Source organism: Leucoraja erinacea, chromosome 6 (assembly GCF_028641065.1).
Source record: "Leucoraja erinacea ecotype New England chromosome 6, Leri_hhj_1, whole genome shotgun sequence".
Taxonomy (NCBI): Eukaryota; Metazoa; Chordata; class Chondrichthyes; order Rajiformes; family Rajidae; genus Leucoraja; species Leucoraja erinaceus.
The window spans coordinates 59,980,514-59,994,646 of record NC_073382.1 but is presented as its reverse complement, the minus strand read 5'-3'; the positions used below and the strand labels follow the sequence as shown (position 1 = coordinate 59,994,646).

The following is a 14,133-nucleotide window of genomic DNA, read 5'->3' as shown; positions in this document are numbered from 1 at the left end:
AATGGTTGTGGGTCCTGCAGCTACATTGACCTATCCTCTGAGGCTGCCTTGAAAAACTTTATTAGGTTATGTCTCTGCTCCCAAGTTTGCCAGCTGATAAATCTTGTCAGTTGTAAATGTTTCTAGATGCTGCTGACATTCCTGAAACACAAAAACTACTAAGAATGAAATACAATGTGAAACATCTGAACATTTACTTTTAAAAAAAACAGGAAACTAAATATTTTAAACACTTTAATAAAATAATTTTAAACATTGAAGACTGTAAACTTTAAAAGAAAGGAAATGAATTTTTGCCTTTCTTCCTTGAGCCTTCTATTTCCTCTGGAATGAATGAAGTGGCATATATTGCACTAGGTCTTAACTTACACCGGATGGAAGAGTTGATTTCCCCATGGTATATTCTGGGGAAACTCAGCAGGGTGGAGCTCAGTTGCAGAGATGATTTCTGAAGATGGTGTCAGGATTCAAGGGCCTGAGCTGTGGGGAGATGTTGAGCAGCTATTGAGTAGGCTGAGACTCTGTTCCCTGGAGCGCAGGAGGATGACGGGTGATCTAATAGAGGAATCATAAGAGGAATAGACACACAGAGTCTCCTGGAATCGTGAACCAGAGGATATTTTAGGCGAGGAGGGAAAGATTTAATTGAGGGTAACATTTTCACACAAAGGGTGGTGGATGTATGGAACGAACTGCCAGAGGTGGGAGTTGATGCAGGTACTATCTCAATGTTTAAAAGAAACATTTAGACAGGTTCATCGATAGGACATGTCAGGAGGGATATGGACCAAACACAGGCAGATGGGACTAATGTAGGTGGGACATGTTGGTCAGTGAGGGTAAGTTGGGCCAAAGTGCCTGGTTCCTCACTATGACTATGACTTTATGACCAACTATTGGTAAGTTTAATACATTAGCTCATAACTAAGTATGGCTGCCAGTTAAAAAGGTAAACACAGTGTAAATAAAAACCTATTTTAGTGTTGAACATGAATCTGTTGTCATCAACATTCAAGAATAGTCTGTGAACTCCTACCTTATGACAGACGTTACAAGGTATTTTAAGCCCGCACCTCCAGACTCAGGAACAGCTTATTCCCCAGAGCTATTGCTGCTCTGAACCGGCCCTGCTGTATTCATGCACATCGCCGGCACAGACATATTTTCACTTTAGACTGTTTTACTGGGGTTTTTTGGGGTGGGGGGAGTTTATAAATCATGTTTCTCGGGATATCTAAATTTTATTAGTTGTTTAAGTTATGACTATCGGATGGAAGCTGCATACCAAATCTCGTCGCACCTATGTGCAATGACAATAAAATATATTATTATTATTATTAGAAATACATTTTACAAATCAACTTATTTTTAACTTTAATTTGGTCACCTGATTGGATTGATTTGGTGATCTGTAAACAAGTATAATCTTGAATACAATTTGGATACAATTTAAACTGGAATCAGCAATTTCCCCAAATCAGGAAACTCCAACAACCATTGTGCCTTTAATCAGATCAGGTCAGCTCAACTCAACTGTCCAAAAATGCAGTGAAACTAATAGCATTTTAAGGCAAAAATGGAATTATGTGATTTTTGTGCTACAATATCCCAACATGGCTGAGAAATATTAATGTGAGTAAGCTAAGAGGTTGATCTGGATCACCAAAACAAAATTATTTTTGCAATAGCAGAGATTGAGTGTAATAATAGCATCAGAGACAAGGGAATAGTTTTAGATTTGTTTGCTTTTTGAGATGCAACGTGGAAACAGGCCTTTCGGCCCAGAGAGTCTACGCCGACCAGCGATCACCCGTACAGTAGTTTTATCCTACACACTAGGGACAGTTTACAGAAGCCACTTAATCTACAAACCTACACGTTGTTGGAATGCAGGAGGAAGCCGGAGCACCAGGAGAAAACCCATGCGGTCATAGGAAGAACGTACAAACACCGTACAGACAGCATCCGTAGTTAGGATTGAACCCTGGTCTCTGGTGTTGTAATCCAACAATTTTATCACTGCGCCACCGTGCCACCTGAGACAGAAGATCAACCATTGTCTATAGTGAGCCATTGTCATCCCCTGCATTGAGAGCCCCGAGGAAAGGTTATTTTGTGCAGTATTTGTACAGTTATTTTTATAGGGCAGATAACATCCAGAGATTCATGTTTACTGTGGTTATTGGGCAGCATTAAGAATAGCATGTTTTGTCATTCTTTTCTTCCTAGTTTGGATTTGTGGAATTATTGGATGGCAGGCGATTGCTAGCACAGGAAACGAGAAGTCTGGAGGGATACCAGCAACACCAACAGAGGACTTTGATCCCTCTGACAAATCGTGAGACTGGATTCATCAGATATCTGGATTCTGGAATCTGGCATTTAGCCGTCTACAATGATGGGAAACAGATGGAGCAGGTCTCCTTTATAACCACTGCCATAGGTAAGTTCTCACTGAAACATAATGATGATCAGGTACATTTACTAATTACAGTCATTACTTTTTTTATACACAATGTATGATTAACCCCTCAAAGAAAATACTCTGGGATCAGCTCTGCCATTACAGAAATAAGAGAGTCTCGTGCTTCTGACAAATTCAAAATACCTAACCCATATATGCTCAGTTATATTTATTCCTAAAACATAACCATTTTATATGTATCTTTATATTAATTCCCATTGACCATTATGCTACCAAGGTTTTAGGTTCAAGCTGAATATGGAAAGATTTCTTATTTTTAGTTTAATCAAAAAGTGTGTGGTTAATGTATTCTTAAAAATAGAAATTCTGCCTGCTTTAATTTCTCTATTTTAACCTGTGGTATTAATCACTAAATTAATTGAAACAAGTAGCTCTATCTTCAAATATCTTTCCCACATTTAAGAGATCCAATAGCTTTTAGATGAGATACTGAATCAACGTTCCAGTGTGTCTCTTTAGGTGAATGTGAAAGATGCCAGAGCATCATTTAAAGAAGGGGAGTGGAGATTTCAACATCTCCTGATCCAAAGACGTACAGGATTGTAGGTTAATTGGCTTGGGTCTGTATACTTGGTATAAGTGTAAATTGTCCCTTGTGTGTATAGGCTTGTGTTAATGTGCGGGGATCGCTGGTCGGTGCGGGCTCGGTGGGCTGAAGAGCATGTTTCCGTGCTGTATCTCTAAAACTAAAAACTAAATATGTAGTTTATAAGGTGCATCATTAAGATCCATCACTGGTTACTTTGACATTGCTGTTTTTTGTTGGAATTCCTGTGCACAAATTGGTTAACGAGGACAATGGCCCTAATTCCTTGGGGAAGCTTGATAATAAGTATTATAAGTGCATTTCCCTTCTTTATGCCTGCAATGCTTTGTCTGCAATGTTCATGAAGGTGGCCCACCAAATGTTAATTAAGCAATTTTAAACCTGCTTTGATTTAAATTTCAGGTTTTTCTTTCCTAATATGCAAATTCATCACATACATTTGTGTAAATTCTGAACCTTAATATGAAACTCTTCCCTAGCTTATGGACCTTTTTATTAAATTGAGATTGATGTCATTTGGGAAAAGATATAGCTACTCACTCTATTGTGAAACAAAAAAAAAACCCTTCTTCGTTGGAACTGTCTACAAAGACAAGACGTTGTGCACAATACCTTGTTCTGTAAATTACCTTTGAGGTCTACCTGACTGCAAGATGATTTACACTCCCCGTGTTCAGTTATTGTCTCATAGACAAATCCCAAGACCAATGTTTAGAGCTTTTTTAATCGCTCTTCCAGCAAACTTCATTGAAGATTAGCCCCCTGGAGAATGGTATTTCCGACGGCATTAGGCAATAAGAATACTCTGCCCGCAGCTGGAGGTTTCTCAGCAGTTCGCTCTGGAACTATTGACACTGTGATAGAGTATAAGAAATATTTAGTTTCAGGTAATTGATTACCTGTAGTTTCGACAGTATTCATCATAACATGATCTTCTAACTCGTCAATCAATTTCCGAGAGAGAGACACGGAAATAACTGGCCTACTTTCTGTCTCCAAACTGAGCTCACTGTTGGAATAATGGGTTTCTTTGTTCTGCTCCCAACAAAACCAAAATTAACTGTGTGGGGACTGCTGCATATAACATTTCACACAGTTTCCAGAATGAATGCAGTCAATGCAAGGTGTAAACAAGTAGGGACACATTGAAGCCTGGATGCTCTGACCTGCAAAAGCTAAACATTTCTGGAGGTTCAACACATTTTGATGCTTTAGTAGCTTGGATATTCACCTAAAAGTAAAGATGAGGTTAACCTAATTCATTGTTACTGAAGATTAAATTTGATCATTAGCACATGTGCAGTTAAACATAAAAATTAAGAAGCAGCTGCCTGCACTTCCTGGCTCCTTCATGTGTGTTACTACCTCAGTAAACTTGCCGGGAGACAGGTTTATGTAATAAATGGAGGTGTGGTGCTTGCCAACAAATTCTAAACTCACCATGAATTATTCTGGTCCACTTCTCTGTTTTTTAAGTACAAATTGTGATAGACTTAATGTTCTGCCTGGCAAGGAAATTTATTTTTATGGGTTTGGGCCTCATTATTGTCCGATTTAAAAAAAATCTTTAATTAGTCACTTGCTCTTTCTTTCTGACTCTTTTTATACCTTTCTCTGATTCTCAACTTTATCGTGACTTTATCTTGGTGTGTTAATTTGGCAACAACAGCAATTCTACCCAATGCAGGTTCAGGCCCTCAGTGATTCACTGCGAATTTATCAGTGCGAGTGGTTGAAGTAACAACCTTTGAATTGATCTTCTCGGTCGATTGAGACCATGCACTGGAATTTGTCTTGAATTATCCCAACTTCCAGTACAAAGCACACCAGCAACCATGGGGAAAATACAACTCTGTTCTTCATTCAACTCTGCAGTCCACCTCTCACCCATCATTTACTGAACAATCGTTTAAATAGAATTCTGTTTCCTTTTAACATTTTACTTTGGTCAATGGCTTTATCTGTGTGATGCCTAATTTATGTTGAATTCTGGAGATTTAGCTACAGATGTGTCTTCGATAGCTTTTTAGCTGCACTGCAAATTAACCACCCCCCAGTGCCGCTTCTTAACCCACAGCCTGCACTGCTCTCAGCCTAAAATCAAAATATTACACTTGTACCAAGATATAGGCCCACCACCGATTTTCCAGCAACTGATGGCCCGGCGCCTCCTTTAATCGGGACAAAATTACGAGAGCGCACTTGAAATTACCCCCCGGAAGTCTCCCGAAAATTTGGCGTCTAGGCCCAGTAAGGCGGCTGATCTCTACCTCATCGGGACTTCCGTGGTCGATCAAGGGGTTGAATTTTCCCCTTGCGGCTGCCGGGGTCTCTGCAACTCCATTCTGGCCGAAGCCGGCTGATCCATTTCCATGTCCGACCTCTGCGGTCGATCGGCAGGTCAAGTTTGCCCCCTCCAGCCGGGGCTCTGTAAACCTGAGGCCCACTTTGCGGGCTGGTATCTCAGTCCCTCAGCGGCCCATGTGGCCGTCCCAGTACCATTGCACTCCTCTGGGTAATCCTATGATAACCAATAATCCAGAAAGACTCTGAAACCAAGGGTGCTGGAAAATTGGTGGTGGACCTGTATTGGAAAGAAAATGAAATGCTTCCCCACAGAGCCGTACACTTGTTGTTGGTCAGTGGGTAAGGTGTTTTCGAACGAAACAGAAGATGATCCTGTTCTGAGATGGAGGGAAAATGTGTCGGCAGAAGGTAATGTAGGATAAAAAGGAATTTGTATTTAGAAAAGAGGAACTTCCATCCCAATAATGCATGTTACTAATCTTTACAGTTCTTGATATATGTTCAGAAAATCTAATGTCGGCCTATGGTTTCACTTCCTCTCAGAGCCTGCAGATGAATGCCCGGCAAATTGTTATGGGAATGGAGAGTGTATTTCAGGAACATGTCACTGTTTCCTTGGTTACATTGGACCAGACTGCGCCCGAGGTAACAGCTTTTTCTTGCAGTAGTTATCAGTCTGAAATTATTTTCCGAATCATGGAAGAATAACTAATCTAATGATTCCACCCTGAATATGTGTAAATGTAAACAATGGTAACATTTAATAATGGGCAAAATGTCTGGTGCTGGACTGGTAACATTAAAGGGGATGTCCCACTGCGTCGACCTAATCCGCGAGTTAAGATTGTCTTCGACCTTCAAGCTCGAGGGCACTCGCTTGAAAAACCGTGAGCTGGATCGACCGTACGCGTTGAAACCGCGAGCTGGATGACCGACCGACCGCACACACACACACACACACACACACACACACACACACACACACACACACACACACACACACACACACACACACACACACACACACACACACACACACACACACGCACAGTGCATGGTATGTCCTTTAGAGAGCGCGGGGGGGGGGGGGGGAAGAAGGAGTAGGGACAATTTTAAGAAGTATAATAAAGTTTGGCGGGCATTTAACCTACCGGTCGGTTTTCTTTGGTCCTGAAAACTCCAATGAGCCAATTAAAAAGGCCGGTCAACGAAGGCTTTGCCTACGGCTGCCCTCGACTACCTGTCACTACATAGTGACCCCACTCCACTGCACTACGAGTTAAAAAGATCCATGCCGACCAAATTTTACTCGCGGAAAATTTTTCAACATACTGAAAAAATTTCAGCTACCTAGCTGAGGCCACGAGTATGTAGGAACTTCCCTCGAGCATGAAGGAGAGTTCCAGTGACCTCATAGGACCTCCTAGGACCACGTGTCGACCATGCTGCGAGTTTGAGTCGAGGGCAAACTCTTCTAAACTCGCAGATTAGGTCGCCGCAGTGGGACAGCCCCTTAAGTTGATTGCCTTGAAATTGGTTTCCATGATACAGTGCACATTGGAATCACCTATAAGGCCAATACACAAAGTGCTGGTTGAACTCAGTGGGTCAGGCAGCATATGTGGAGGGAATGGACAGACGACGATTCGGATAGGGCCAATTGGCAAGAACGTGGTCTGAATCTGTCCGCTGCAATTGTTTATTATTGTGAGTTAATATTATTGGCCCTTGTGCAAAATCAAAGACTGACTGTGTCAAAGAGAGATGAGGTGGCAAGTATACATCGTAGGGTGGAGGGTGATCGAGGAATAGATGCCCTAGTACATCTGCATATTACTTGAAACCAGCCAAAATTCTCCAGCTCCTTTCAGGTGTTCAAAAAGACGATAGAAACTTGTCAGTTAAGAAGCAATCTATAAATTGAGTTTAAAAACTGTTGGTTTAATTTCCAAGGTATCTGATAATATTGAATATATCATCAGATAAACCTTGTAGTTATTACTCAGACCTGACACCTTAACAAAAGAAATGCTCCCTTTTCTATAATGTCTAGTACTTGTCCTGACATGAATTGACAGTCAATGTGATCAACACTGGTCTCATTGTTAAGGTTCGTTTTCACTTCAAACAGATAACAACACAAAAGTTAGTACACCTTGTTTCTTCGTTATTCTTAAACATTGAATATATGGTCAGGAGATTCTTCTTCAGTGACCGCTGGCATGATGGTGCAGTGGTAGAGCTACTGCCTCACAATGCCACAGATCCGGTTCAATCCTGACTACGGTTGTTGTCTGTGCGGAGTTTGTACGTTCCCCTTGTGACCCCATGGGTTTTCTCCAGGCGCTCAGGTTTCCTCCCACATCTCAGACACGCAGGTTTGTCGGTTAAATGGCTTCTGTAAATTGCCCCTAGTGTGTAGGATGTGAAAGTGGGATAACAGACAAATAATGTAAATGGTCAGCGTGGACTTGGTGGGCCACAGGGCCTGTTTCCCCACTTTATCTCCAGATCTGTATCTAAACACACAAAATAGTACTGCCTGTACCTTTGTTCTCTGCTTCTGAAATTCAGCTCCATTAACTGTAGATAAACCAAATCTCAGAACATACAACTCGCTGCCACTATTATGTTTTGGAGAAGCAGTTGAGGAAAACAATGTTCCATGTTTGCAAAGTGAAAGATTGTCCCATTTAAAATATGGATGCATGTCATTAAAAAAAAAAAGATTCTATAACACATCAAAAAGTTCTGCAATAATACCAGGAATGGGATTGGGAATGGAACAGCAGTATTTTGGAAGCAAAAGTGCATATTTTTCCTGTGAGCTTTGTAGGATGGTGTTTTCAGAGGTTTAGCCATTACCTTTACAAGGCAACTAATTCCCATTGGGGAGGTTCCTGAAATCAAAATGAAGCAATGGCCCAAAAGCCATAACTAACATCGGATGAGATAAATCATGAATGCCGGAGGCACAAACAAGCAATGAAGTATTCAGTTGGAGAAAATGAGTTGTATAAGCAATGCTCATGTATTGTCCTACTTAAAACATTCTTTGGCTCTTTCCCAATTATCCTCAAGCTAAATTTAAATAGTTCACTTTGAGTCTATTTGCTTTTGGCCACTAATTTTAAACAAAATATGCTTCAATGTGCTTCCTAATGATTAAAATGTATTAAAACAAGATGATATATCTATATTTCTGCAGGTGAAATATGTCATTATGCCCTTGGTATTGGCAGTACAATCCTTCCAGCTTTTGGAGATCAGTATGTTAATCTGCGTCAAGAATTGTCACCGACCTTAATTGGTACATGTGACAATAAACTGACCTTGAAATCAGATGGGCTGCCTCTCGGCCAGAATGATGTTTCACCCAATCAGCATGAGGTTTCACCCAATCAGCATGAGGAAGTTCCTCTCATGTATGATTTATTTTGGAAATCTACAATCACTTCAATCCACATCTAGTTTGCAGCCTTGTGAAAATCTTTGCTCAGTATTCCACCAAACTCTTGTTTATCCACGATTAGTTCCACCCCTTCCAATTCAAACAAGATGTGATAAACTGATTGGAGCCTGTAATAAACCAGAATTGTTTGAAGATTATTAAACATATCAAGACAAATAGAGGTTGGAACAGAGACCATTCGGCCCATCGTGTCTGCTCCGCCATTTGATCATGGCCGATCTATTTTTCCCTCTCAATCCCTTCTTCCCAGAACCTTTGATACCCTTACTAATCAAGAAGTTATCAATCTCTGTGTTAAAAATACCCAATGACTTGGCCTCCACCGCCATCTAAGGCAATGAATTCCACAGATTCGCCACCCTCTGGCTAAATAAATCCCTCCTCATCTTCATTTTAAAGGTATGTCATTTTATTCTGAGGCTGTGCCATCTGGTTCTAGACTATCTCCGCAAAGTCAAGGGGAAAAGATTTAATAGGACTCTGAGAGGTGCATTTTTTCACACAACGGGTGGCGGGTGTATGGAACAAGCTGCTGGTGAAGGTAGTTGAGGCAGGGACTATCCCAACATTTAAGAAACAGTTAGACAGGTACATGGATGGAGGGATGGAGGAATGCACTTTAGTCTGTTGAACTGTTTTGACTGTTTTACTGTTCGTTTTACAATCCATGTTCTCGGGGTATCTAAATCTAAATTTTGTTAGTTATTTATGTTATGACATCGCATGGAAGCTGCATATCAAATCTCGTTGCGCTTATGTGCAATGACAATAAAAGATATTATTATTTTTATTATTATATGAACCTAATGCAGGCAGGTAGAACTAGTGTAGCTGGGACATGTTGGTCAGTGTGGGCACGTTGGGCTGAAGGGTCAGTTTCCACACTGTATCACTCTATGACGCGACTGCAAACATCCTCTCCACATCCACTATGTCTAGGTCATTCATTATTTGGTTGGTTTTGGTTCAAATGTCTCAGCAATGTATCTCTAAATTAAACTAAACTAAACTAAACTTTACCAGTGTTGATTTAACTTTGATTTGCTTCACAGCATCTTGCCCAGTGCTATGCAGTGGCAATGGACAGTATGTGAAAGGACGCTGTTTGTGCCACAGTGGGTGGAAGGGAGCAGAGTGCGACATTCCCACAAACCAGTGCCTTGACTCCACCTGTGGCAACCATGGAACCTGCATCATGGGGACATGCATCTGCAACTCGGGCTATAAAGGAGAGAATTGCAAACAAGGTAAATGGCCAACTTCACCATTAATCATCCAGTGTAAGGATGCCTGAATGTATACAGGACAGGAAGCAAAGCATTTAATCATACCCCAGACTGCAGCGAGAAGAAATACTGAAAGGTTACATCCAGTGAGGAACAGATTAATAGCCACTGTGCTCTAGTTTGAAAGTGCTTGAAAAAGCAGGATGAAAGCTAGAGTTTAGGACACCATGCAAGTGGAGACTACGTGGTATTCTGCTATCTGTTAAGCCGCGACAAATATTCTTCATCGTTGCCTCATTCCTTGTTGGTCTCCTCGTATGCTGATTAATGGTTAAGAGGTGGCCTCTTGTCAGGATCTTTCTTTCATGTGTAGGAAGAAACTGCAGTTGCTCATTTACACTGAAGATAGACACAAATTGCTGGAGTAACTCAGCGGGTCAGGCAGCATCTCTATAGAAAATGAATAGGTGGCATTTTGGGTCTAGACCCTTCATCACACTGAAGTCTGAAGCAAAAAAGTCTAAAGAAAGGTCTCGACCCGAAGCATCACCTATTCCTTTTCTCCAGAGATGCTGCCTAAACGTTGAGTTACTCCAGCATTTTGTGCTTATCTTCTTTATTTCATGGTCGGGTGATCGATGGTCGGCGTGGACTTGGTGGGCTGAAGGGCCATAGAGGAAATGCAATCGTGTTTCATGGCCCTTTTTCTCTCCAAAATACCCCATTCTTCTGGATGATGCCCGTACACATCACCCATGTAGAAAGCATCCTTTAGATATCAGCTACTCCTGCATTTGTCTCTTTTGCACCATTACCCATCTATCACTTGTTGCCTTGTACAATTTTGTACAATTTTAGCGTGCAAAGTTTTCAAAACTGTAACCTTGTTATGGGTCCTTATGTCGATTTAACATGTTTGAAAGTAATAAATCTTGGGATTTTTTGTATCGACACATTGCATATCGAGGAAACTGCAACTGACAACCAACTGAAGTAAATTACAATTGGTCACAAGCAGATGTCTACATTTATGTTCATCTTCAGTTGCAGCATCTGTACATTACCTCATTACCCATTCTTAGAATATCCCGTCATTTCTTTCATGTTACTTAATCATTGTCATATAATTGTAACATAAATTAATCATCTCTTCCTGTTTCTTTGCCAACAACGGTGATTGGTTCAGGTTTTTACTATCATTGCACTGAAATAACTGGTCTTACATTATATACATTTGTTGTGTGGCACGGTGGCGCGACGGTAGAATTGCTGCCTTACACCACCAGAGACCCTGACTATGGGTGATGCCTGTACGGAGTTTGTACCTTCCCCCTGTGACCTGCATGGGTTTTCACCGGGTGCTCTGGTTTCCTCCCACACTCCAAAGAGGTACAGTGTTGTATGTTAATTAGCTTGGTAAAATTGTAAATTGTCCCTAGTGTGTGTAGGATAGGGTTAGTGTGCGGGGATTGCTGGTCGGCACAAACTCAGTGGGCCAGAGAGCCTGTTTCGTGCTGTATCTCTTAAATAAACTGTACTATAATGTGCCTTTAAATCTGCAGGAAGTCAGAATTTCACTGCTCCTTCCTGCCCTGCTGCAGTGCCTAAAATTGACTGCAAATTTGAACACAATGTGCTGGAATAACTTACGCACCATATCTGGAGAGCGTGGATCAGTGACACTTCGGGCAGGGAAACGTCTTCAATCTGAAGAAGGGTCCTGACCAGAAACAGTCTGAAAAGGGTTCCGACCCAAAACATCAACTAGAAAATGTTTTCCAGGAATGCATCCTGGCCTGCTAAGTTAGTCCAGCACTTTGTGTCCTTTTTTGTAAACCAGCATCTGCAGTTCCTTGTATCTCCTTTGGAAATTTGAAATTGGATTACCAGAATGGAGCAGTTCTGTGCATGTTTTGGGGTCTTTTACTGCGGGTTGGTAGCACAATGTTAATTATTGGGTGAGGTATTTAATCTGTTAGCGCTGCTTTTCAGCATTAAACTCTCTTAAATGACGATCAAACGAGAACACGGCCAACTAGTTCTGCAAACTGTCCTTTTTTAGTCGTATTGCTGTATTGTTCTGCATTCCAGATAATTTAGACACTGCTTTGCTGATTAATTATATGAGTTTGAGTGTAAATGGTATGTCATCGCTGGCAATATGAGGAGACATGTCTTTAGTCAGAGGGTGGTGAATCTGTGGAATTCATTGCCACAGAAGGCTGTGGAGGCCAAGTCAGTGAATATTTTTAAGGCAGAGATAGATAGATTCTTGATTAGTACGGGTGTCAGTGGTAATTTGGAGAAGGCAGGAGAATGGGGTTAGGAGGGAGAGATAGATCAGCCATGATTGAATGGTGGAGTAGACTTGTAATTCTACTCCTATCTTTTATGACTTTATGACCAATAGTTAAATCAACAGATGGTATGATTTAAGATCAGTGCAGCTGAATTTCCTCTGAACTTCCTCAGATGAGATGATGTCCCTGGGTGTGTGTAGCGGTGGTTGATCTGTGTTTGGAGCGTTGGTATCAGCAGCAATCAACCAGACATGGTTATGTTATAAAGTCAATTATGGAGATAAAAATTAAATCTCAGAAATCCGATCAAAAGTGGGTTCCAAAAGATCACAGAATACATCGGCCAATATCCCATGTATATGTAGGATACAGTAATATCAGCCTCTTCAAGAATTTTTCTGCAAGCCAACAGGTTATTCTAAAATTCAGTTCCCCTCTGGGAAAAGGAAAACCTTTTTACATCAAAACAAGAATCGGAAGTAAAATAAGTTTATGTGCAATGTGCACCAGGAAGCAATTTGATGAAAAATAATGCAAACAACTTAGGGTGGCACGGTGGTGTAGCAGTAGAGCTGCTGCATTACTGTGCCAGAGACCCGGGTTTGATCCTGACTACGGGTGCTGTCTGTTCAGAGTTTGTACGTTTTCCGTGTGACCACGTGGGTTTTCACCGGGCGCTCCGGTTTCCTCCCACACTGCAAGGACGTGCAGGTTTGTGGGTTAATTGGCTTCTGTAAATTGTAAGTTGTCCCAAGTGTGTAGGATAGTGCTGGTGTACGGGGTGATTGCTGGTCGGCGGGCCAAAGGGCCTGTTTCCAGCTGTATCTCTAAAACCAAAAGTCAAAACTCCCTAAATACTTTGATGACTTCACAATAATTTCCACTGCTATAAATTAGATTAAAACTTGTTTATGTAGCTGGCTGTGATACTTAGAGCCAACAGATGTACATATCGATCATACTTTATTGCTTTGAAGAATGCCCACACTAATAATTGCTTTCCTATATAAATTACAGAAAGAAACTTATTGGAAATAACAAACAGTTAAAAATGTGTTCTATTCCCAAGCAATTCTACTGTATTTTAGAATAGATTCAGATTCAATTTTTAATTGTCATTGTCAGTGTACAGTACAGAGACAACGAAATGCATTAGAGACAACGAAATGCATTGAGACAACGAAATAATTGATTACTTATTAAGAGCTACTATTTAACTATTTCTTGACCAAAGATTACCATAAAGCATTAAAAATACGTTTGATTTTCTACACACTCACCAAAAGATATTTCTGCAGGTTTTGAATATTGTAAAATACGAAGTGTTAATAACATTGAAAGTCGTGTTTATATTTCCTTTTGAGGATATGGATTTAAAATCATTTCCATTGAATCAATAATAAGCAAACAATTTATATTGATTTGCGTAGAGTAAATTTACTTTGGTCCTTCACAATTAAATAAATTGCCAAAGATTTAAATTTCACAGACCCCTGTTATCCAAAACAAAAGTCAACATAGCCTCAGTCGTTAGAATTTATAAAAGTGAGGCAGCACAGAGGCGCAACAGTAGAGTTTCTGCCGTACAGCGCCAGAGACCCAGGTTCGATCCTGAATACGGATGCTGTCTGTATGGAGTTTGTACAATCTTCATGTGACAGTGGGTTTTCACCGAGTGCTCCAGTTTCATTTTAAAGATGCACAGGTTTGTAGGTTAATTGGCTTCTAGATGTATGATACTAGTGTAAGGGTGATCGCTAGTTGGGCTGGATTTGGTCGGCCGAAAGGGCCTAATA

The 14,133-nt window shown here is 40.8% G+C and overlaps 1 protein-coding gene across 5 annotated transcripts in view; it reads left to right on the top strand.

The window, feature by feature from the left end:
• The window catches only part of tenm4 (teneurin transmembrane protein 4), a 531,769-nt gene that overhangs the window by 368,773 nt on the left and 148,863 nt on the right, over positions 1-14,133 (top strand). For all 5 annotated transcript variants that reach the window (XM_055637190.1, XM_055637189.1, XM_055637191.1 and 2 more), the window contains 3 exons: positions 2,230-2,443; positions 5,883-5,984; positions 9,864-10,058. In XM_055637190.1, coding sequence (XP_055493165.1) covers positions 2,230-2,443; positions 5,883-5,984; positions 9,864-10,058 — 511 coding nt within the window. The remainder of the gene's footprint in view (positions 1-2,229; positions 2,444-5,882; positions 5,985-9,863; positions 10,059-14,133) is intronic.